The sequence below is a fragment of the Cinclus cinclus genome, chromosome 4 (genome assembly GCF_963662255.1).
Source record: "Cinclus cinclus chromosome 4, bCinCin1.1, whole genome shotgun sequence".
Classification (NCBI taxonomy): Eukaryota; Metazoa; Chordata; class Aves; order Passeriformes; family Cinclidae; genus Cinclus; species Cinclus cinclus.
In genome coordinates this window covers 31,276,490-31,302,915 of record NC_085049.1, presented here as the reverse complement: position 1 = coordinate 31,302,915, position 26,426 = coordinate 31,276,490, and the positions used below count along the sequence as shown (strand labels likewise).

General features: G+C 35.2%; 1 protein-coding gene across 1 annotated transcript in view; it reads right to left on the bottom strand.

Moving 5' to 3' along the window:
• The window catches only part of GRM8 (glutamate metabotropic receptor 8), a 304,251-nt gene that overhangs the window by 96,154 nt on the left and 181,671 nt on the right, over positions 1-26,426 (bottom strand). Inside the window, exon 6 of the mRNA XM_062491912.1 lies at positions 25,065-25,265. Within this exon, the coding sequence (XP_062347896.1) occupies positions 25,065-25,265 (201 nt within the window). The remainder of the gene's footprint in view (positions 1-25,064; positions 25,266-26,426) is intronic.

Below are 26,426 nucleotides of genomic sequence, written 5' to 3'. Positions count from 1 at the left end.
CCCACCCCAAGATTGTTTCAGACATTTCCTGTCACGTTGGATTTCTGAATTTAGGACAATGAGGATATCCAGTTATATTATTGTTGTTCTTTTATTCAATGTGACATAAATGATATGAGGCATCTCAACAGCATATAGCTGAACACCAGAAAAATTTACCAGGGGCTTCACATGAACTTAGATTGAGCTCCTCAAAACAAAATATATTTTGTCCCTTCCTTCAAAGTCTTTATATAATGAAGATGAATTACATTCTTTTTACACAAACACAATTAAGTGTTGCAAATCTTTAGCAATTAATATTTCATTAAAACTTGATTTTCTGTAACACTCAGAGGATAAACAACTGCATTCTGTATTTAGTAATTTAGATTGTGTGAGGAGTATGGAATTGGAGTATATTGGGTAAGGAATAAGGATTTACTCCCCACATATGACCATTAGCACTGTTCAAACTGAGCTTTGTTCACGGAGCTTTGATTAGCTTCAAAATTGTACTAGGACTTCTAATATAGCATTAATGCAGTGCCATAGTATTTTGAAGAGTAAAAAGGGTTATTCTTACAGAGAATACCTTTCTGTCAAATACTGCATAAATGGCTAATTAAATCAAGGTCTTTCCAGAGCTGTACTGACCTGAGCATAGTCTCTGCTATAGCACTGAGCAGTTAAACCTCTGACAGTAAGCTTGGCTAAAACTTCATGAACTTTATGAAAACATTTTAGATTCCAGCATTCACATCTATCACAAAATGGAATAATTTTAGGGGATTGTGGAATCTTTAGAAAAAGCATGATAGAGCAGCTAAGTGTTATGGGATCCCAATATAACACCAATTCAAGTCTTTCTCTGAACCAAGGTCTCACACATTCCAGTCAGGGAGTAATTTTTTTTTATCTGTACATCATGACTTTTCCTCATCCCACCCCCTTCTATTATTTTTATCCATCTGCATTTACTGTGAAGTGACTATACTAAAACATCCTGGGAAATTGGAACTTGAATTTTTCATAGTAAGGTTAGGCAAGGATTGATACATTGCTAAAAACTGAAAGGTCTTAAAAGGAAGAAACACCCTGTCCTAAAACAGGAGCCTAAGGGCTGTTATTAATCTCTGTCTATTTGAGACTCTGTATTGAATCTGACACATTTAATTAATGAGTTATTTTTAAAATAAGTAAACTGCAATGCTACCTTAATATCCTAACACCTTTGACTTCTATAAGCCACCTTGTCTCATTATTTTCAGGGTAACAGAAAAGCTAGCGTAGACTGAAAGTTTGTAGCTTGTTTATTCTTCAGATAAAACACCACCCAGATGCAAAAGAAGAGAGATCAGCTGAAGTGTTAGAGTATCAATACAGCACTACTTTTGTGGCACCTAATTGGTGTATTTGGGTTTATAGTTTCTTTTTTTTTTCCTCTCAAAAGATACAGCTGTGTCAGATAGATCACCAATTATTCAAAGGAGAAGACTCTTTTGACTAGCCAAAGAGAAACAAGAGAAAATACTTCTTTGGTGAAGATGCATACACAGAATCCAAAATTTATTGAGAAATAATTTTCATGGCAATGAAAGAAGAAAACATGCATCATTGTGAGCAGGATGAAATAGACTTTTAAAAACAGGCCTGATGCTGACTCAGTGTTGAGTGACTCTTTTCCTCTGCTTCTATTTACAAGAGTCTGCCATTTGGTATGAATTAGGTAGGAAAAAATTCTTCAGTCCTTGGCTTGCTAGGTCGAGTCTGACAGGAGCTGCCCTAGAATTAGAAGCCTCCTGCAGTGCTAAAACACAAATTGATGCTAATCCCTCCTCACCTCCAGCAGGCTAGCAGGTCTTCTTTTTAGTATGCAAAGCAATTTATTATTGGAAAAAAATAGGGTTATTCCTCCTCTAGATAGCTTCCTTCTTGTTTATTTGTTAGCTTTTGTAGAAAGTGGATTTGGCTTTTATCACTGTTCTTTAAACCTTTTGGGAGATTAAAGCCTGGCATTCATACTGACCACATGCTCCTAATCCTTTTGAAACATTTTTGGTTTTGCACCACTTTTATGTGTGCTAAATAGGAATGGAACAAGTAAAAGGTAAATCATTAAAGGGTTGAGTTTTATTACTTTGACACATGTAAAAATCTAGCAGGCATATACCTCACATATGTGATTTTCCTGGTGAGTATAAGTATATGCAAAACTTACATATTAATTTTTGCTTGAGACAAAAGCATTAAAAATCTCATCTATGTATATTTCCAGAAAACTAGCATTTTTAGGAGTACAAATGCAGTACCCTGTGAAAATTTACAGCATAGAAGGCAGTTAAGAAATTTATTAATGGTGATATCAGCTCAACAGTAGAAGTGTACCTGTTATAAAGTGCTTCCTACAGAAATCCAATATGTTATTTTATTTTAATAATTTTGTCAAAAAACAGACAATATACAAGCAAACTCTCCTAAAACATTCACCTAAGAATAATTTGCAGCTCCAAAATCTATCTGAAGCAATTTCCAGCCCTACAATTAAACCAGGTTTCATTCTCTCTCTTTTCTTTATAATTATCCCTTTGCAGAGATCAAAGGTTTATAACTTTTAGAGAAAACTAAACAGGAGGAACATGAAATAGGGGAAAAAATGTATTTAAAGACAATCTATTGTACAATGAAATGATTCTTGGTTCCAGTTCCTAGTGCATCAGTTATATCACAGTGACAGCATAGCAAACATTTTACATGGAAGGTTTCACAAAAAACCCAGTCATACTTTGAAACCCAGTTGTTCACATTGAAAGGTCTCTAAAAGCTCAGATGTTATACTCATACTTGAAATTCTAGTCAAACATGATTTGGATAAACAGAAATCTTCAGTTATCTTAAATACTGTTAATATGATGAATTAATGCAACTTCATTCCCCGCCCACCCCACCCTCACTCCACCACCACTTCTCACACAGATACATGAACAGCTATAGACCACAACTGTTCTCCTATATGAAAATTCCCAAGCCAGAAAGGTCCTGAACATGCAATGTAATGTGTTTCTGACAAAGGTATTAATTTTAATGATTTTAGTCTCACAAATTCATTATAACAGTTAATAATAGTAATAATATTAATCTATAGTAATAGTAATAATTGTAATCTATAGTAATAGGAATAGGAATAAGAATAGGAATAGGAATAGGAATAAGAATAGGAATAGGAATAGGAATAGGAATAGGAATAGGAATAATTATTAATCTATAATAATATATGAATAATATTTTTTCCTTTTGCTATTTAATTTTCTCTTTTTCAACCACAAGAAACACAAAAAGGATTTATCATCACAGGACTTGCAATAGGGAAGAGCAACTAATAAGGAAATTTAGAATAAAATGAGGCTTAGGATAACCAGATGTTCATTATGCAGGTTTGGTTGGTTGGTTTGTTGGTAGTTTGGTTGCTTGGTTGGTTGATTGGTTAGTTAGTTGATTTTTTAACCGACAGATTTGTAATGGAACTAATTCATATGATCATTTAGCATTATCAATTTGCCTCAAAATATTGTTGAGCATCTCTGTTGAAAAGGATTAATGTTCCACAGCAAAGAAATAAAATGGTGGTTGAAATCCTATTTTCCATTCCTACTAATTTTCACTTGAAATATTGCAGTGAATATGTTTCCAAACAGTACCTGAGAAGACTGGAGAGATGCAGAATGATAACACTGTCTGGGTGTCAGTCATTTCACTCACTTGCTAACTCAGTGTACTCTCAGAATGTCTGTTACCAACCTTGCCTTGTTTTCTGTTTTAATTACTGATTAATAAATTTGCCATTTTAATTTTATTTTCCTAATGTTATTGAATTGTTAAAGTTTAGGCTTCCTCCATAAAAAAAAAAATACAGTTCATTCAAGAAATATTATTTTTTTTATTACATGCCATAAAAATATACAAGTTCATAGGGACCAACTGGCCATTGCTGAGCCTTTTATTATCCTGCATTACCAACTTATCAGCATTAAATATGAATATCCTGGAACTTCTCTGTAGGGAATCTAAAAAGCAAAATAGCACTGAAATTTTCTGCAAAGGACTGAGAAAAAAAAAATTCTCATGGAACAATTTAAAAACTGTTGATCACAAAAATCAAATTCATGATAGTTTTATGAGAACAGCAGATTTTTCTGCCTTTTTAAAGATTACATCTTAAATGTCATTCTTAATATTGCAAGATTTGAGCATTTTGGTTTTGGCCCTTTTACTATATCTTCCTTGATTCTTAGATTTCTCCTAAATTTTATATAGTTCTAAAACAATTCTCGAATTTCCAAATAATTTATAATTTATAATTAATTATAGCAATACTCTATATAGAATGGATACATTAGTTCATGCCTCCAAATTTTACCCACATTTCTTGAGGGCAAACTTTATACAACTACAAAAGAGTGATGAGTTTTAATGTAGTAATGTCAGCTCTTACGTAATTTAATGGTTTTAGCAAATTTCAATAAATCATATTTTTCCTCATTAAGACACAATTCTTAATAGGGACAGAAGAAAGCTAAAATTCAAGGAAAATGGAATTAGATAAACACAGTTCTTATTTTAAAGTGAGAGAAAGAGAGAAAAGCCACAAAAATTCAAGGCTAGTTAGTTAAATTTCAGTTCCTAAAAAGTGGTAGAACAAACAATCAAACACTGTTTGAGCACTGACAAGATAAGAAAGTTGTGAAGATGAGCAACAGAGACAGTGGATTCATCAAGAACAAGTCATGTCAAAATATTTTTTTCCTCACGACGGCAAAATAGGCTGTTAATATGCAGGAAAAGCACATTGTCATTGTGCCTTCCTTTAGAAAGCTGCCCGATGCTCTCTCTCATGACCTTTTGATGAGCAAATCAAGGAAATACTCCCTGGATGGAATCAGTGAGTGTTGCTATGAACAGTTCACTGTCAGGCTGGACAAGGGTTTGCAGTACTGTTCCACAGGGGTCTGAGTGCATTCTGTACATTCTTCAAAAGTTTTGATAAAGAAATCAAATGTAGGGTTATGACATCTGGAAGTTGACAGACACCATGCTGAGAGAACTGCAAATGCAAATTGTTTTAAAATAATCTCAACAGATTGATGTCTGAAGAAAATTAGATACAATTAAGGACAAGACCTGCATGTCATGGTAGAAAAATTCACCAGTTCACTGCAGAAGGGAAAAAACTGGCAGAGAGCAATGGCATCACATTAGTACCAGTGGTTCTGTCATAAGCTGAACATGACAAAATTGTATCTAAAAATAGAATTTTGAAATTTACAAAGATTATTTTTAAAACACTCTTCCAGCTTATCCAATACAAGTGAGACCTTCAGTGGAATATTATACCAAATTTTGAGAACAGCATTTTAGGAAAGATATGGAACAAGAGAAGTTTTAGAGGAATATGAAGAACTTAAAAACTTCAGAAAGTGGTTAAAGGAAGCAGGCTGGTTAGGTCCAGAGAAGAAGAGACTGAGGAACAATATGATATATCAAAAATATTAAAAGGTAGGAATAATGAGAAAGCAAAAGTTCTTATTTTTTTCACCTGTGGATCTGAGTTTAAAATGAACAGATAAATTAGACTTGGCTTGTGGTGAAACTTGACAAGAGCATTTACTGAAACGATAAAAATCATGAAATGAGTGTCTGAATTTTAAATATAGATGTGAAGAGTAATGATGTGAATTTAAAATCACATATAACAGGCTTCTATTAAAGCAGTTAAAAATGTCATTCTTCTTTAGGCTTACATTCACACATTACTGCTTAATGTACTGTAATACTGATTCCATTAAAATAAGAGAAACAAACAAGAAAAATCAAACAAGCAAAAAAAAATCCCCAAACCAAGCAACCAATATTTAAAAAACAACAACAACAACAAAAATAAAGCAACACAAACAAAACAAAACAAAAAAAAAGCCACCAACCCAAACCCTCTTTTTTCTTCTCATTTTAAATATTTAGAAACTCACAATATTATGTGGCTGGAAGGGAAACAGAAATATTCCAGTTCTCACATCATAATCTGCAGAAACCTGTCTGACAAGTTTTAAGAGTGATTCTGAATGAGATTTCAGTCATAACCAGACTACTAACTCAAACACTTCTTCTGAGGTGAGCCCAGGGGAAATATGTAAGTCTGTGCAAAAAGTGTTTTGCATTAAAACTCAAGGCTGAATATCATACATCTGAAATCAATAGGAATTTTAAATTTAATTATGTCACTTTTTTGGTCATCTATTTTTTTAATGGGTTTAAGTGACTCTTTCACAAACATTTTTATAAAGTATTTATATAACAAGAACAAATATTGAGCATTATTAAGATAATGCAAATATAATAATATGCTATATAATAATATATAATAATATATATTATATATAATAATAATATATAATAATGCTAATATAATAATAACAGTTTGATGTTCTCTCTTTCAACAGCAGAGCTCATGTCCTCTTTCAGAAGATGAACTCCTCAAGCCTGCAGAAAACAGTGACTGGCAAAATATCCAAGAACATCTGAAACTGCTAAGCCTTCACTGCACTGCCAGTTTCAGATTTGCAGTGGATAAGGAGCCATTAGACAGGCTGTTCAAAGCAGCAACACTGATTTACAGCTGCTGCTTTCCCTCCTCCCCTCTTTCACTGGGCTCTCTACTCCTTCTTCCTGCATTTGATGGTTCTGACTCAGGAAACCTCATTGTCCTTTAACAGCAAATGAATGCAATTCTCTTCAGTGATCAGCACCTTTCAGAGCCTCAAGCAAATTAATAAAAGGGCATAATTTTAACTCTGATTAAAGTTCTTTAGTTGTAAATACTGAGCAGATGACACATTTTTTAAAAAGGTTATGTGTTTGTCAACTGAAATAATATAATGATCTCTACAGCTTATGTGTCATCTCTACTGTTTATATGTATCTTTTTTGTTCCTTAAAACTTCCTGAAAGAAAAGATGTTCAGATCACTGCCTCCAGAAAACCTCTTATATTGTCAAATTTATTTCTATTTTATGTCAAAAATAGTTATTATCATGTTTATAATGCATCTTAATCACATTTCTGCTTGCTGAGTGCTCCTTACAATTCCATTAAGGTGGACACTAACAGTACAGTTAAGACACATGCATAACTTTACAGGGATAGTGCCACTAAATTCAGTGAATCAATAGATGGCTTGCTTGTTAACTACAATTTTATGCCTGAAGAAGATTCTTAAATGCTTGCTTAAAGGTTATAGAATGGATTTTAAAATCTGATTATGTGTTATTTGGTATTTCTCAAAAAAAGCTTGATATTAGTTTTTCTTCAAGACTATTAAGAGATTTATCAGGTGAAATAAATTATCATGATACCACTGTAACAGTCAAAGACTGCAAAACAATAACACTGTGTACCAGCACTGCTGTGTCCTAACATTTTATCAGAAATATATAATAGGCAAAAATCTAAATATGTATGTTACCTGGTTGCTCCTCTAGAATAAGACCTCTATCCTTGTCAATAAGGCTACTTCTATTGATAGTAAAGAATTAGTTCCGTTTTTTCCATGCAAGTAAAAGTCCATTTAGCAATGTCCTGCAATTTCTAGAGGCAACAGTTACCATGTCCTCTTCATATACATGCAAAACTCAAATGCTTCAGCAACACAGAAGAGTCTTAAACCATATAAAAAAAGTGATACCACTTTCTTTTTCCATCTTTTCAGAGGAGAAAAAAAAAACAGCCAAGGGAGCAGGAATGACAAACTAAGCTAACAGAGGCAGGCATCAGACACAGATGCTCAGGGTTTTTAGGGTTCTGCTTGTAATTATCTGTGAACTCCTTCTGGGATATCCAGGGATTTCTGGGAGCTCCTGGAGGAGTGTCAGGGCACGCGCTTCATCTGGAAAAAGCAACCATGGGGCTTGTGACTTCCAGCAGCTTGCAATGAGGCTGTTTATGATCAAAGGGTGCTTTGAGCTTTGAGTAAGGAGAGACAAGCATCCATTCAGCAGGTGCTGGGAGAGGTCAGTTTAAGGGGCAGCCCAACGTGAAGCTCCCAAAGAAGCGTTTTCTGCAGATGGTGTACAAAAGCTACCTGGAAACCCTGCTGCTGAGGAGAGTATCTGTGTGTCAGCAGTGGGGGAGTGACACAGCATGGCCCCAGGCACACACCAGAGCAGCTACCCCAGCATATCAGACACCAGGCTCCCAAAGGAGGATGATGCATCTCTGCAGGCCCCTTACTGAGGGGGAATCCACCAAGTAAAGGAGAGCTGTGACAAATCAGGGACAAGAAAGGTCTGTGCTTATTTGGTGCAGATTGCTTGCAGCATGTCCAAGCCAGAGACTTAACAAATGTAGGCAAAAAGTTCCTTCTCTGAAGGGTCAGTGTGATGGTAGCAGACGAGGTGCTGAGTCTGAGCAGCATGTTGAGGAGGTGATCCTTCCTGTCTCCTGAGCACTGGTGTGACCACAGCTGGAGCACTGCGTCCACCAGTTCTGGGCTCAACAGTAAGAGACACATACCGGAGTGAGTGCTACAAAAGGTCACATAATGGTAAATTAACACCTTTTATGCAAGAAGAAGCTGACAAAGATGAGACTTTTCAGCTTGGAAAAGGGAATGCTTGAGAAGGGAATCTTATATAAGAGTGTATAAATATCTTATTGTGGAGGCAGGCTCTTCTCAGTCATGTCCAGAGACAGGACAAGAGGCAATGACCACATGCCAAACCAGAGCACGTTATGTTTAACCTTAAAAAAAAAAAAAAACAAAAAAACAAAAAAAACTTTTTGGTGTGCAAGAAGCCGAACAGATTGCTCTGAGAGGTTGAGTAGTCTCCATCCCTTGAAACATTCCACATTCAACGGGATGCCGACCTGAGCAAGCTGCTGCCTAGCTCAGTCTACTCTGAGCAGAGAGGGCTGTACTAAACATCTCCAGAGCATTATCTTGGTTTTGTGAGCAGTAACTGTTTCTGAGATCTAGTGATCCCAGATTTTCAGAAAGTTGCAAATGATCAATCACAATGACATGATATTTGCAACCATTTGACTGCACCACCAAGCCAAGAGAGGTGTGAAAGAGCCACAGAAAACCCTTTGTGATGACCCATTTCCTGCCAGTAAATACAAAACAAGGAGTATCTGAAAAATCAACCTAATGTTTTTCATGAGCCTCATCCTTAAAAATAAAAGGACATTGTGATTCTATGCATGTGTTTTCTTATGTGTGAACCTGTAAAATGCAGACTGCACAGTCCTGAATGAAAATGGAAGACCACCCATGAGACACACACATTATTAATTGTTGTCAGTCTGGTGAAAAGGCTTCAGGAGCTCAGCCCTCAATAGCTTTATGTTCGAGGAACTAGTAAGAGTCAGACATTTAAAAAATTGCACCTGTGTTCAAGGCACTCAAGATTCGCGTGATTCTTATGTTTATTCTGGCATGAAAATTTATAATACCTTCTCTTTAGAAGTAAGTAAGATTGAATAATAAACTACATAGCTGCACATATGTGTAAATGGAAACAAATCTCTCTGTAAAAAATGCAGCTTTAGATTATAATTATAAACTAATATGTAATTTTCTTGTAATTTTGAAAACATATAAAACATAGATAGTATCACAGATAAATGAAGTTTACAATGACTCTTGCAGTTTCAGTTGAGCCAACAGAGCAAGAAGCAGAAAATACAATACATGTAAGAAGTCCGATGAAATTAAGAAAAAAATGCATGTAACACAGAGAGAGTGAAAACCTTTGCTACAGTTTCACAGATCTGGTGTGTTACAGATGGAGGTCTCTTTTAGCCTTAAGGATTCTATGATTCTAATGCACAAAATATTCCCAGATATCATCATAAGTAATTTTAATTAAAAGAGACAATTTTTTCAGAAGTGCTACTTTTAAAAGACATGCTCTCCAGAATGAGATTGGACAGGCAAATGTGGAAAATTTACAAAAATGGAAATGCGGGTTTGTGGAAATGTGGTAGGGTATATGGTAATTTACCTTAAAGGTAAATGTGGAAAAGGCAAAAAAATTATATAACTGTAGGATATACACAGTGGAATGGGCTGCAAAAATCTGCTGTTAGTCATTTTCCTCATTCCTATGAACTGCTCTTTCAGGAATCATTTAGTAATTAATTACTCTCCTCACTAGATGCTAATATTGCAGCAGAAATCTACAGAATAAATTGTGCCAGAGCAAACGAGGCAGTGATTGGCAGGCCTTTCTTAATTATGGCAGTAGGTTTAGCACTTGTGTTAATCTGAAATTCATTAACATGTCTCCAGATACCCCTAGTTAAATCCAGTTTGCCAACAGGCAGAGTCAGCTCTGAAATTAGTGCTTGAGAAAACCCTGTTTATTGCCTGCTGTCCTCTGAAAAAAATCACTGAGGTCAGATTTCCTGACATATTGTTTGACCGGATTCCCAAAACAATCCCATGATATTCTCAAGAGGCAACTCTGAACACAAAACCTAGAATAACGTTTGTGCCAAAATCACTTATCTACAAGTAAATCTCTTATTTCTTCAAACAGATTCTTAATTCCTCTTTTTATACTTTATTGATGTGTTTTTCCAGGCTATATTTTCATGATCAATAGTTATTCCACCCATATAAAAATCTCTGTAGACAAAACAGACAGAAATGCAAATAAGGATAAAAGCTACATAAATTTTTCAGAAATGGATCATGCCAAATATCCTGGTGTCTCCCTTTGACAGACATTATTTACTTATTTACAAGGAATGCCTGACAGACACAATCTCTCTGGATTTCAGAAAAGTATTCCATAGAAGACTGATTAAAATTGAAAAGGTGGACATCAGAAGCTAGACTTTAAAATGGATCAAAAAGGATAACAAACGGGTTGTGCTGAAAGTATCCTGGTATTGGTAGGTTCCCTGTGCAGTTCTTCAGAGTCTATTCTGGAAAATTTTAGTGTTTTCACCAGTGACTATGCCCTCAAGGGGAAAAAAATTCTCTTTTTGGGACATGTATGAACTAAAGTAAAGTAACAATAGCACGAATAAGGATGGGATACATACACTGGTAACATGGAATGAGATCAAACACCACATGGCAGAATTTGGGTAATCTTAGGGACTGAGGCAGTAAAAATAAGATTATATGTGTATCCTGAGGCATTTACAGGCTAATAACAAGAACCTTGCCAGAAGTACAGTGTGCCTGTGTTTCTAGAAACAAGAGAAGACAAAATGTGCAACAGTTCAGATGAGTCTCACGCTACAGTCCTGCATTTCTCTTCAGTCTCTTTCTTCAGGCAAATTAAGGATTTATGACCTACCTTTGTAAAGCCATAAAGTTCTTTCTATCTCTAATATAATTACATTGGGATACACTATATTATGCAAACTTTTCTCCTGTCTTATTGTGTAGACCTTTTTTATTATTCTTTATTTAGTGCCAGAGCTCTAAATCTTGCAGTGATTTTATATAGAACTCCTCAGATCCCTGAATAGGCCATCATATCAAGTCATGAAAGACAACCTGCCATTAAACATTTTAATTAATCTCTTCTAAATCTAGCATCCAGCTTTCTGTATACATCTTCATTCTTACTTCTTTTTCGCTCGTGTATCAAATGATTTTACATATATTCTTAGAATATGCTGTATTCTTTCTTGGAAATGCTTGGTCATTTTGCATTGCGTGGACAGATACTGTCCACACCCATAAAGATGGAAAGGGTGAATGCTACAGAACAATGAATTATATAATTCTTTTCTCTATCTCATTTCTCTACCCATGATTATCAAAGCTCCTCCCTTTCTTAGCAGACTGCTGACAAATGACAACTGAAATATAACATTATCTCATTGGGCTCCCCAGAGCCTCCAGAATTAAATAGAAGACTCTTCTACCACACTCAGTCCTTTTCCCCAGGTAGCTTCTCCAGTCTGCTTAAGTTCCAAATAATAAAAACCTTTCTAAGTACTGTAGCTTGCTCCTAAGCACTTTTTTTTTGTTTAATGTTCAGTTCCCCAGCCTTGTCAAACTCCTGTCATTTACTGTCAGATTAACTTTTCTAAATGTATTACAGACACACAAATGTCTGTGCTTACATCTTTTTAACCACCAATTCTTCCTACCAGTTTTGGTACGCTTTTTATGACCAATTTTATTTTTATTTTTCTGAAATTGTTTCTTCATCTTCCTTTCCCTTTGTAAGATTTGCAAATGACAGATTATTTTCAGTTTCAAAGGTGTTTTCATACTGGTATAATTTAAAATCTTGTTTCACAAGGTGCATTTAAACATTTTTTTTTAAGGTTAACTGTTTTGTCTGTAAGGAGATTTTAGCATTTGGTTGTCTTAATTAGTCTATACAACCTCTGTGCATGCAAGGAAGAATTCCATGTGGCTTGCTTTCCTTTGATTGCTTTTAAAGCAGACACAAAACAATAATCTAATTATATTAATAAATAATTTATGTTTTTTATTACTGCATTTGTTACTGATAGTTAGATTAATATCTCTCTTCAAAGTAGTGTTATTATATGACTTTTTCACATATTCTAAGTTCCTGCCATTTTTTTTTTTTATTTGGTAGACATCTTTCAAGTGATTTACAATAAAAAACTCATCACTTTATTCCTAGCTTCCATCCTCCAGCTCATTTTTTCTCCAAAAACCTGGAATAAAATTGCAGTCCTCTGACCTGTTTATGGAAATAGATAAGTAAAACTCACAGAGTTTTATAGATTTTCTCTGTTGTCATTGGAGGCATCTATACAGAGCAATTAATCTGGTATATTTTAGAGAATTAAATGACTTTCTTGCCATTCATTCTAAAAGCTCTGTAATCAACTAGTTCATGTGTAGACAGCTGCACTCAACAAAACTAAAGTGACACAAACTGAATTCTGTTCCTACACTGTTTGGCTATTTGAATAGCTAAAGTCTCTAAGTTCCTGTATTATTCCATTTCTATACCTGTCCCCTCTTCCACATTATCTAGTTGCACAACTCACACAAAAAACCCTAAGGGAAACCCAGTACATCATAGTAGTTTTGCTACAACCTTTCACAATGCTAAGAAAAACTTCACCTTTTATCACCTACATCATCATGTGTCTACACTGTTTCTGTTATTTCTCATGGGGGAAAAAACAAAAAAAGCAATACCATAGAAGTAGTCCTTGTCTCTAATCTATGTACTGTTCAATATTTGTAGTGTGTCAATCTGCTGAAGTTATAAGCCCTTCTGTTTTTCTGTGCCTAACCTTATTACTTTCCATTTCCTAGCAACAAATCATATGGTTCAGGCACAGGCTTGTGACCCTGCTCTACAGGAGTCATGTCCATTTGTTCTCACCCTCAGTGCTTTTCCCACAGTCTTCTATTATTGTCAGGTTTCATCATCCTCCAACATTTCCCTACTCAGAAACCCTCTTGTTACATATCTGTCCAGCAATTCATACCAAGATATGTGCTCATACCTATTTAATACTTCATTAAAAACCATTATCAAGTCAGGACCATGAAGATGAAAGATGTACATTTTCTGAAGGTTTTTTTCATTGATCTGGTTGTTATTGATTCTGACAGAGAGATCTCTGAGGAAGGACAAAGAAGCAATTGTGGCAGTAGCAAGGAAGAAAATCTAAGAAAATTTATAGTCATCTTTACAACTTTAGAAGTGGCAGGACATAAAAAATCAAGAAAACAAAGGTAGATAGATCTGTATGAATTGTTCATATAAGATCCTTAATAAAAGATCTATGTGTCATCTCTGAAGACACTGAACCCCATGAGAATTATTGTCTATTTTGATCACCTCCCATTTAGCCACTGTACATGGACATTTACAAGGACTGTGTTTTCACAGACTCCAAGGACTTCACAATCTGAGAATCATCTATATAAAAGAGGATGACATTTTTACAAGGAACAACAGGAAGGGCTGGACTCCAGATGACTGTTTTGATGGTCAGATGACTTCAGCAACCAAGATCTGAGTCGAATTTAATTATCTGAGAACTGTCCATGTGGCACCAATTTTCATCTCTAAGTTACTGAAGTACCAGCATTTCCACTCCCCTTTTCAGAGGCTCCTTAGCTCACCCAGTGAGACACACAGCATCGTCTTCACCCACACTGCACCTTGGGTCCAAGAGGGAGAGGCACAGTTAGTTTTTGCCTGTTTCTCTGATGTGAGTTGTCCCCTCTGAACAGAAATCAAGAGAAATGCAGCTACAAAGTCACAGGAATCCTGAATGCTGAGGGAGGCAACTCTCAGCTCTGCTGTCCCAGCAGTACCTTGACACAAGGTTTGAGCCTTGTCCAAACACAACAGCCAGTTGTGTCTATGTACCACACAATAATTCACTAAAGCACTATATCTAAACCACACCTTATCTCTCTGAATTTGCTGTGCAAATTGATGCATGCCTTAGGAGCTTGAATTAAAAACTTGGGTATAGGAACATCTGCTTGAACATTATTTTACACATTCCTCAGAATTTTCTGTTTCACTATACAAGGTTTAGAACTTATTAAAACTAGAAACTTATTAAAACCACGTGCATTTTATGCCTGGGTAAGAAAGAAACTATGCCTAAGCACATTGTGCATAAACAATATCCCTTCCTGGTTAGAAATGGTGAAAGTGACAGACAGAAAAAATTATCAGTGTTTGAGCTGCAATTAGTCCGTGCATAAAGGAGGATCAATACAACAATTTGTAACTATCAAAAGCTGGAGCCTTTAAAAGTTGGCTGGCTTGGCAGAAACCTTCCCACAGCGGCTGTATATCAATATGAGGATTATTTTCAAGCACCTTTAGTTGTTTTTCTCTAACATGATAAGCAGTGGACTCTAATATCCTGAGGCTTTCTCTTCAGATCTCTGGGTAGAACTTGGAAGAACCACACCAGAGACTGCACTAAATAAGCCTTTCAAGTTTGCACAGTCTGGCATGTTTTGAGGAGTCTGACTGCCCTGTAGCTGCATTTCCTGCATGCAGATGATGACTTGAGGTTCCATATATCACTTCTGCCTCCCCTTAAAATGCATAGTAATAATCTCTAAAAAGTGGGACACAGCTACCATAACTGGCCATATTATGAGTTGTGACTTGATTCTACCTAGGGATATATTTATAAAATGTTATTATGTGTGACACAGGAACACTGCCAATACATTTTTGTCTCAAATCAGGATCAAGCTATATTGGAGCAAGTCCAGGGTAGTCCTCGGGTAGCTCAAGAATTACACAGGAAAACCAAACATTGATCCAGCTGGAGCTCAGGATGAGCAGTAATGTGTCTTCTGTGATTTTTATCTGTTTCCTCAGCCTAACAGTCAAAATAAAGAAATCTATTACTTAGGTCCCCGTAAGATACAGAATTTTGCTTTTTTTCTCTTCTTAAAGTGTTTGATGAGTACATGTATGACAAACCTTGAAAAAAAAAGATATTCTGAGCAGACAGCAGAGTACTGGGTGACTTATAGCTTCATCTGTTCCACCAAGTCTGTACAAACTCTATCCTCAGCCTGCTACAAGTAAGCACAAACTCCCTTGTCTTTCCACTGAAAAACATAGAGCTCCCAGGGAAATATTCATTTAGTGCATGTCAAGGCCTATCTCTTACTGTGTGTCTTAGGGTGATTTTATGATGTCTGTATCCCTAGATGTCTGCTTTCCTTATGTTAAATATTGAGTTTCATGCTCTTAAGATTAGATTTGGGAGCAAAGGGGGGAGAAGGCAAAGCGGTGGGGTTTTTTTCAGCTGTATTCAAAAACACAGAGATAAGAGCTTCAGCTGTCTCTCGGTGCATATTGTCAGCAGCACAGACAGCAGGAGAGATCTCTCCTTTGCTTTCGGTGAGATTTTTAGCTAGCTGAGGCAGAGAAGTTCCCCAGACAGTGGCTTTTCTTTTTCTTGGAACTGTTCAAACCTGCATTGGACTGAAAACCCAGAAGAGCACCAGGAGCTCACAGCTGTGTCCCACCAGGGCTGGGACGCTGCATTTCCCAGAGCTGGAGGGACTGATAAGAGCTGAGTGAGCTGAGCTACACCCACGACAAAGACTGTGTCTCTGAATCTGCCATCTCTTCAGAAGAGAGAGATTCCATTGTTTAGTGTTATTCATTTTCTCATGTTTGTGAATACTTTGCTTGTTAAAGAAACAGTTTCTTCATTTCTCTCAAAGGAGATTTACCTCCCAAACCAGCTGGGGTGGGGGACACTTGTATCTGCTTTCTGGAAGGACCCCTTTGAAAGTTCCCTCCTTAAATTTGACCTAAGCTAGAGCAAATGCACTGTGCCACTCTTTTATTCTTGCAAATACACATACGTGGCAAGAGGCCACATCTATAATCTCAAAATATTTTGTATTTCTCAAGACAGCTCAGCTAACCACTATGTTATTAGGATGCTTTCCAAGCTCTTAGGAACTATCTTCCAGTATACAGCAAGTCAACACTCAAATTCAAAGTCACATCTAAGTGACTAGATGATACCCATAATAAATATAAGTAATTGTAAACGCAAACCTTTTTCTAGCTCTTTGCTTGCCAGTTGACCTGGATTTTTTTTTTTAATCTTTTTAAGAATCCTTTAAAGCTGTTAAAGTGATGACTTTTTAATAGCTGGTGCCCACTATGGTTGATGAACACTGGTATTCCAGACCAAATAAAATAAACATTAAATTTTCTATTGAATATAGTACAGCTAAAACTTTAGAAACCTAATTTCTGAGATTTTTTGGTTGGAATATAGATTTTTCCTTTTTTCAACTACAAAATGAACAGGCAAAATTTAATATCTACTTTCCAAGAAATATTTGTGCAAACTGATGATGTTACTCCATTTCAAAATACGAAATAAAAAGGGCGAGTCAATTCAATTCAGTTAAATACTCACAATCTCACAACATTCAGGTTGGCCTGCTGGGTTTTAATTCTTCCAAGCATTGGAAACTTCTGAACAGTAGTAACTAGAACCAATTTCTGTCTGCTGTGATATCTGAATGTGACTGTGTTTGTAGGACAAGAACACAGATTTAAGATAAAAATATTGCAATCAACCACTAACACTTTTCCTTGATTAATTTAACCTGAATAGAACAATTTTCTCCTTATTTATTATTTGTTATATTGGTAAATTCTAATTACAAATGTCTTGAGCAACTTTGAATCCTTATTTGCTTTAAGTTAAAACATGTGGGAAAATGTTACAAGGAGATTTGTAGTTAGCATATACCTAGAACTGCAAATACAAAAAAGTACTGCAGGAACAGACATAACATTTTGGGTCCAATCTCTTCAAGATAAAACGATGTGCTATGAGGCCAAAATTATTGGATACCTTAATCCTTAGAAATAAAAATAAATACTTCATTTGCTGGGTTAGGGAAGTTTCTAAGATATGCTGTCTTCCACATAATTAATATTTCATATTATTACATATGCTTTAACCAGCCATTGAGAAAACCTCTGACTCGCATCTGACTGCAGAAAGCATACAAAAGTAAATGAGTGTCTATGGTGCTGAAATGCAAATGAACAGGATCTGGGATCCCTCTGGTAGCCTTGAGAGGTACCAGCCTTCCCCAGTTATATGAAGAAAAAGACACTTACATTGCAATCCACCAGCTACTGAAACAGGGTAAGCAATTGGCCTGTAAGGGATAAACTGAATCCTGTCTCTCTCCTCTTCAATACCTTGCTTAGTTTCCTCAGATTCTCCCTATTTTTGGTTGAGGCCACATCTGGTAACAGGGGTTAACACATCTACCTTGCTCTTGAATCCAGTTCTCCTTTGATTATACATCTGAACTTGGTTGATTACTGACAAATATATCTCTTTAGAGCAGAAAAATTAAATAGTGACATGTGATGATGTAGTGTCTGTTAATTTTAAAATTATTCTCTCCTCACTGTAATTCCTATGCTGCAGTATTTAACCTACATGATTTCAATGTCACTATTTTTAATATACAGAAATTTGAATTTTTCTCTTTATATTAGAATGTAAGATTTGTCAAGACAATTTCACTGACAGTAACCGTCCTAAATAATTACCCTATTTTTTGAGTTTGTCACTTATACACCATTACTAGACAGATCATTTTTTACATAAATTAATTATAAATGCAGCTTATTTATGCTCTCAAATGCCATTTAAAAATGTTTTTCCCTTTTTTATTCTATATTCTCTGTAATGTGTCTTATTTCATTTTTAAGTAAATGTTGTAGGAAAATAAAAAAGGCTCAAATTATTCAGTTACATAGGTATTTAAACTAATCCATTTCCCCTCACATCTGTCCTGATGGCTTGCAGAACAGTTGTATTACCAAACAGGTCACAAATCAATAAATGGAAAATTAGAAATCTGTACAAACATTCTCATTTGATTTGATAGATTTCAGAGATTTTAAATTTAAACATTCAAGTTAGGAAACTTTCCAAGATATTGTTTCCCACAAAACATGTGTCGGGCCTTCTTTCTGTTAATAAAGGCAAGACTATCTGAAGAGCTTAAGAATGCTACAGAACTGAAACTGTGATGTATCTTACACAGACTAAGAGGTAAAAAAAAACACCCACAATTTCTTTGCACTCAGATACTTTTTTGCTTGGAATGACAAGGGTTAATTTCTTCTGCCTCTTTGCTACAGCTTGAGTTTTTCACTTGATCGTATTAGAAAGGATATATCTGGATATCCTTACCTATCAAGAGATTCAAATCAATTTTCATTGAGTAATGAGAGTAAATCCTTTATCACCATCCCTTTCATATTAATTATTAAAATACCTTATGAATTAGACCTTGTTTCTCAAAGCAGAATTGACCTCAGTCAAGTTCTGCATCATGAATTTTGTATGTGGAGCATATATATTGCTCAATTAATCAGTACTTAAGATCTGTACATAAGCAAAAGCACAGCTATAAATTGCACTTGCTTTCAGGTTCTACATTCTAATTTCACACCAAGAATGTTCATAATCACTGATTTTAATCACATGGATTTGTGATGTTCCTCAGAATCACAGCAGCTCCAAGCTCTGCTCCCTGCGCCTTCTTACATTATGGTAGTACATTACTTAAATCCATTAAAAGTGATTCAGATCACTCTGCAATTTTAGTTTCTTGTTCAGCCACCTGGATTAATTCCATTAAAATAATTAGCATGCCAAAGCAGAATTTATTTGAAATCATTCCCTGCTAATTCCCAATAATAAATTAACACTGGTAACAACTCTTTAATTCATTTAACATAAAGGTTCAGGAAACTAGACATCAGGATTCTTTGTTACAAATGGTGTGCCATAGTCTCCAGTACATTTGCAGACCAAGTCAGACACCTGTGAAACTATGACAAAAGTACATGAAAATAATTCTGAATTGAATTTTATGAATTCAGGTCTATGCTTGTCTAAGCTTTAGCCATGTTTTCAAACATTTCTTTGTGCCACCAAGATGTCTAAAAAATTATACAGAATTATGACATGTGATGTACGTATGACAGAAAAAAACACCACTGATCTTAATAAAACTCCAGCAGACATTCCCCCTGCCACTCCCACTCCTGCCACTGAAAGCTGTATCTATTTTTTCAGCACAGCACAGATTAGTGAAACTAGATTTGCTACCACAGTGAGTCCTGGCAAGGTCAGCAGAGTTCAGCCCTTCCCAACTCATGGTTAATCTTATTTGTCCATATCTGATCTACTCATCTGCTATTATCTCACATTATACTTGGATAGCATTTTGACCCTATCAGAGTATGGTAGCAGTGGCATCATATTATCCTAAGTGTTTCTGACAGTAAAAAGTTCTAAATTATGAGCTGCCTATAAGAACTCATAACTTGCAAAAAAAAAAAAAAAATAAAAAGCAAGATGTGCCCAATTTAAACTCTTTTTAAAAGGTTTTTTTTCCTCTATGGATAGCTGTAGACATGAGAGGAGGAATTTTAAAAACCTGAGTGAGGAGCACGGCACCAGTATATTTTAAGGGGACATTTAGGTCTATTGTGCTTAATGCCTCAAAAGATGTCAAAACTTATCAGCCTGAAAGTGCACCATTTTAAAGCTTCTGTTTTAATGATTGATAAATAATGATTTGAAAATGCAAATTTTGTACTCAGTGAAAGAATAGAGAGGTGTCAGCTTTCTTGAAGAAAACATTTGAAACAGTCTGAGCTGAATATTAAATCAAGAGAGTTTTTCATAGATTGATGTCTTAGCAACTTCAAAAGATAGCAGAAGATTAATTTTGTAAACAGCTGATTCCACAATAATGATTCTCTAGAGGGTTCAAAATTCTTTATGGAAAATCTCATTCTTCTGGGGTTTCTTTAAATGTTCTATATAGATGTTACTTTCTCAGAAAAAAAAAATATTGCAATGCAAAGTGATCATTAATTTTTATTTTAGTCAACACCTTATTTTGAGTTAGCCTGCTATCTTCTGTTCTTTTATTCACATTCTCTGGTATTATTCTGCCTTTTCACAACGAATTTTTTTGATGTTCCCTTTTTAAACGGGGTTAATGCTGCACTGTGTCTCTGTGTGTTCAGCCAAAATTAATCTTTTCTCAAAGGCATTAAATTAACATATCTAAAAAACAAATAACAGCAAGGCTTTCTTGTCCACTCAGACTATGAAATTAGTTCCAGAAGAATAAAGTAAACATTGTAAAGCAGGTTTAGGTGGTAATATTTTTCTTTTTTTCAATACGGGGTAATGTTACAGAAGTACAGCAATACTGAGATGGGCAGGGAACTCCGGAAATCACCTGGTTCAACCCCTCTTCCTAGAGTAGGCTCAGCTAGAGGAGGCTGCCTGTGTCCAGCCATGTTCTGAGTGTCTCCAAGGATGGAGATTCCACAACTTTTTTTAAGCAGCTTGTTTCAGTGTTATTGTAGATTTGTCACAAAATCTGAGAAACCAATATAGTTGCTGTACTTTGTCCAGAGAAGACCAAAGAAAAGGCTGCGACCTTAGAATATATTTCAAGTCTTTTCTTCACCAGGAGAGGGAAGTGATGTTGAAGTGACCTCCTGAAGAAGCAGAAAACATTTACCTAAGTACTGATGGCAAAGGGCAGTCAGTGCTTCTACCTATTCACTGCTCCATTCTCAATTATTCCTTCTTACATAAAAAAAAGTCAAATTACCAAGTATCCCTATTACTCCCCAGGATAGACAGCCCACCTAAGCAAATAAGATGTCTCTTTTCAAGTATGTGAGTAGATGTCAAGTGTTGTCCTTACCTTTATAAGTGTAAAGCTTGAATTGTAATATCTGTAAACCCACTTTGTTACAGAGTTACATTTATCCGTAAAAGTTCTAAAACGTGTAAATGTAAAAATATAAATACAAATGTATGACTAAAGGTAGGCAAAAAACAGCTGTCCTATAGAGACAGAGTTTGAGAGGAGACATGCACACACACAAGAGAGGTGGCAGGAAGAAAGGGAGTTTTTTTTCCATCCAAGAAAAAGCACTGTATCCATGCTGCAATTTTTTTGCCTGGAAGGAAGTGCAAAAATAAAACTTTTTTTTAAAATGAAAACAAAACCACCTTTGAAACACTTCCATCCACTGCAAATGAATGCTCAAGTCCTGTTCCCATTAACTGATGAGTACTTATGTGGAATTCAACAGAACGCTTCTCATGAAGCACTCAGCACATGGCAGGATAAAAACTCTTAGAAAACGCCTGTTTGTTTTGTAGACAGAATAATGAAGTTAAATAGAATGAGAGCACTAGAGTAATGTGATGGGAGAATCATGCCACAATTACACTATGGTGCACATCACCATTTATAAACACAATTAACAGAAAAACTCTTCTCTTTACAAAACTTTAAATACAAAACACCAGTTTTGCATAAATATCTCATTTGGATACAAACAGTGATAGGAAAAATCTTTCAAATGTGGCAACTTATTAAATAAAAACATCTTAAATGATTGTATTCACTTTTTTCCTGAGAAAAAGAAAGATAGATAGATAGAACCATGAAACTTTCAAAAGGTCTAAATATTTGTTGACCAAAGAAACAGATGGGCTGGTTATGATCTACTAAAACCATCAAGAACCCAAGGTACTAAGTGTGCCATATCTCAGAACACTGTTTGTCTATTTTCATTTAAAAGCACTTTAAATGTACACAGTAATAAGCAGTACTAGTTACATGTTAGAAGTTTATTTTCCTATTAAAATAAATTAATTTTGAAATGCCCATTTTAAATTAAAACTAACTGAGTCCAGAAACCATTATTAAACCTAGCTCTCCTATGAAAAACACAGGCAACAGTAAAACAGAAATCTACAGTCAGCAGTAACTCACATCTTGTGCACAAATAAATTTCTTTATTTCTTTTACCAATCAAGACCTATCCCATTTAAAACCATGATGAACTATGAGATTTTCTGCATTTAGCATACAAGTGAAAGAATATCTCAGCAGAAACAAATGTCTTAGCAATCACATCAGTTCACTGTGCACTGGTGGTTATGATCACCCTTCAGCCATGAAGGTGTCATGGAATATTACAGATTAATCCTTCAGGGAAGCAAATCTTCATAATTTGTAAATTAAAATAAACTAAGTAAACAAAAATAAATACTCTTCAAAGTGATTTCTTGCTATCGGAAGCAAATAAGTTACTCCAATAAACAAAAATGTGTGTTTTCTTACCCTTGCAAATACCCTCTGTAAGACAGACAGATCACACTTCATGAGGTGGAAACCACAAAGTTGAATGTGTAGTGGGGTGACAAGTTGGTTTAACATGCATAAGGATCATGTGGGGAAATTAATATTGAGGAAAAGGATAAACTGCCTGTCTCAAAAATTCCAGTTACTTTTTTTTATATATATATATATATATTTTACTGTGAATATAATTATATATTGTAATTGACTACTCCGAGAGAATTTTGGAGGATTTTCCACCTCTGTAGATATTTAAAACCTGGTTGGGCATGGTCCTAAATAACCTGATTATGCTGATCCTGATCTAGGCAGAGGATTGGAGTAGGTGGAGGTCCTAGCCAGCTTCAGATGTGCTGTGATCCTGTGATTGCCAGGGTAGAAGAATGGTATCTTGAAGGGCTAAGAAAGCCAGGGTTTTCCTTTCATTTATCAGTTAATTTTTGATATAAGACATTATTACTGATTGTTGCTAGGATACACGTCAAAATTGACACACAGCATTACTATTTACTCCCAGCACAGGAAGTCTTGTAAATTATTCACCTCTGTCAGAAACAGCAGTAGTGCTGCCCTGAAGAAAAGGAAATGTGGATTAATAGGAAAAGGCAAAGTGTTTAAGACCCTCTTCTTCTCCTCATGCCTCTGAATGCATGACTAAGAAAATAAAATGTTTGGGCATATAACGCACCCAAAAAATTGGTACACTGGTACATAATGTGGGTTAGTTAGCCTAGTACAGGGGTTATTTAACATATCCCATGGGACTGCAAATTAACCTCAAATAAACGTTTCTTCTTCTTACATCTTTTTTTCTCCTCTCTTTCAGTAAATCATTGTTTCAAAATCAAATACATTTTCGTTAGTGTCCAGAATGCTTTCATGTCCATTTATTGCCATATTTAGAGTTAGCAACAGAAATTATGACAGGTATTGATGAAATGTAATTATCTAGGGAGTGGAAGCTTTCATATAAAAATGTACAGCTTATCTTATTACGCTAAACTTTCATGCTCACCAAATGAAAATAGATCACTTTGTGCTTTAACAACACAGACCCAGAAAAAAAATCTACTGGAAATGTAGGTAATTATTACTGCAAACCTTACAGTATGCTGCCTACCTTTGTCATCATCACAGTATTTCCCATTTCCCAGCAACATACTTTGTTCCAGATGTTCTTTAAAATCACTAAAGAATCGTTAAGACTTTTAACTTTATATTCCTGGAGGCAGGGATTCCCTTTTCATGAAAATTGCATAGGAAGAAAAAACTGTGAACTACAACCAACATTTGTATCAACCAAATGGTCTGGTGTGTTACCTAAAGCAAAAAAAAATCTTCCACTCAGAAGTTAAACTCAAAATGACCTTGTGTTTTTTTCAAAAGTGCTTGCAGCTGAGGTCATTGGAATAAATTGTGATAGAGAGTGCTTTTCTCTGCATAGTTAGAAGGCATGTGCTGTACATTAATTACCACCAAGCAAGGGGAAAAAAAATAACCAAAAACAGAGCAAAGTGCATCACTCCATTTCTTTGTAATGGCAAATATTTTCTATAATAGTTATGACTTCTGATGAAATAATTTAGGGTTTTGGCAATTTTATTTCACCAACAAGTATGTGCTACACATTTCTAACCTACATTCATCAATTAATCCTGTTTTTTATAGGCCTCTACTGTTAACAGCATAAGCACCTGTAACTATATTTGCTCAGCAGGCAGATCCCAGCTCCAAAGAATATTATGTAGTTGTTTAAAAATATATACTGCAGTTCTGCTTCAGTTCATTAAATTACTCAGACAAGAACAATGAAATGGAAAAGAAGTTGGAACTTCTAGTGAGTGTATTAATTGAAATTTAAATATGTAAATTGAAAGTAATTTCACTATTTGCTTATGTAAGGAAATTAATAATTAATTTCAGAAAAAGGACATTTTCAAAAGGATGCATTTTTTTTACTTCTTTCTCTTGCAAACACATGAGCAACCACCATCAAATGATTTTACTCTGTCAATAAGACTGTACAAGTCCTCAATTTATTTCCATAATAGCAGTTTTTCACTGGAATATTTTGATCGACAGATTCATATTTTTAACATCTGTCTCTTTTGGGAGCACCTTAATGTTAGGATGAAAAATATTAAGATGAAAAATACACTGGAGGTTTCAGAGCAGGTGGAAAAACTCACAGTTCTGATTAAATGAGAGCTGCTTTTAATCCTGTTTTCCACTGTGCCTTGAAGTATCCTATATAAAGAATAAAACCTCACTTGACACTTATGGAACATTTAAGGAAGAGAGGGGCAAAAAAAGAGTACATGTAACTTACCATTAAAATTTACTGCTCGGATATAGCCAAGTAGTTCTTTACCATCAGTTGTGCTCATCCTTGGGCACAGACCAATATATCCAGGACAGAGATCTTTATGCATGTTGTGCAGGGCATAGGCCATGGAATATACTGCATCAATGACAAACTGAACTTTTCCTTCTTGTTCATAGGCTGAATCTCTCGCAATTCTTTCTAAACCTGTAGAAGAAAGAGAAAGAGTTTACTTCTATTTGTGTGTGCACAAGTGTGCACCTGCATGAGCACTTGCATGCAAAAATCCACATTGGAACATAAATAATTACAGCTGGATTGACAGGCAAAGTCAGGATTCATCTATCCATCACCTAAATAAACAAGACAAGGAAAAATATGGCCATCTGCTTTTGCCTCTAATCATTGTACACTCTGCCAGGTATCTAAACAGTATGTTGATTTCCAGGCTAGGACAGAGGACAGGATATTTCATTACAAGAAAAGATATGTAGATAGATGTATTTCTACAGTCCAATAGAAAACTTCTCTTTCCACCTTATTGATTTTCATTCAAGAGTTGTTTATTGTTATTTATAGGAGAGCTCTAGAGCAGCCTGCTGTTCTGTTTTAGATAAATCTAAGGCTATCTTGAGTTTTATCCCTATCTATTGTTTGATAAACATTATTTAAACATCTCAGGGAAAAAAGCTGAATGCTTGCCAAGTGATTTGACCATCTGTCTCCATAGTGAAAAGTGCTCATTCTAAGATATTTTTCTATATTTACTAGTGAGTTATGCTTCATGCTGAGAACCATGTACTCTTCGCTGTTTCCTACAGGGACATTTATCCTTCAGAGGGAACACAGAGCAAATCAATACATCATATAATTTTTATTCTGCAGGAATTGCCCAAATTCATCATCTATGTCCATCTATGTACAAGGGAAGTTTTATGTTAATAGTTGCTATTACTTAGTGGAATTGTTAAAAATAAAGCTCAGAAAAAATATATTTTAAGTAAAGAATCAACATGAAATCCCATGTCCTATATAAAAATTCAGATGCTGATTTCAAAAGTTCAAATCTTCATTTTCCAGGGAAAAAGAGAGTGATCGGCAAATCTTGATGTGAAATTTGCCCTGCTGAAATCGACTATAAAATTCCTCTTGCCTTAGTGAACAGAATAGATCCCTAAGTTATCTATCAGTTTATCAACTAATTTGAAAATAATCCAATCTTATTATTTAAGGTTATTTAGAAATGAGACAAAATTGTTGCATAATTTTAAAAAAAACCTCTCCATCTTCTTTTTAATGTTTCATTTTTTTATATCTAAACACCAGATTTTATCAGTTCAAGATTTCAATTTTACTGAACCCAAATGT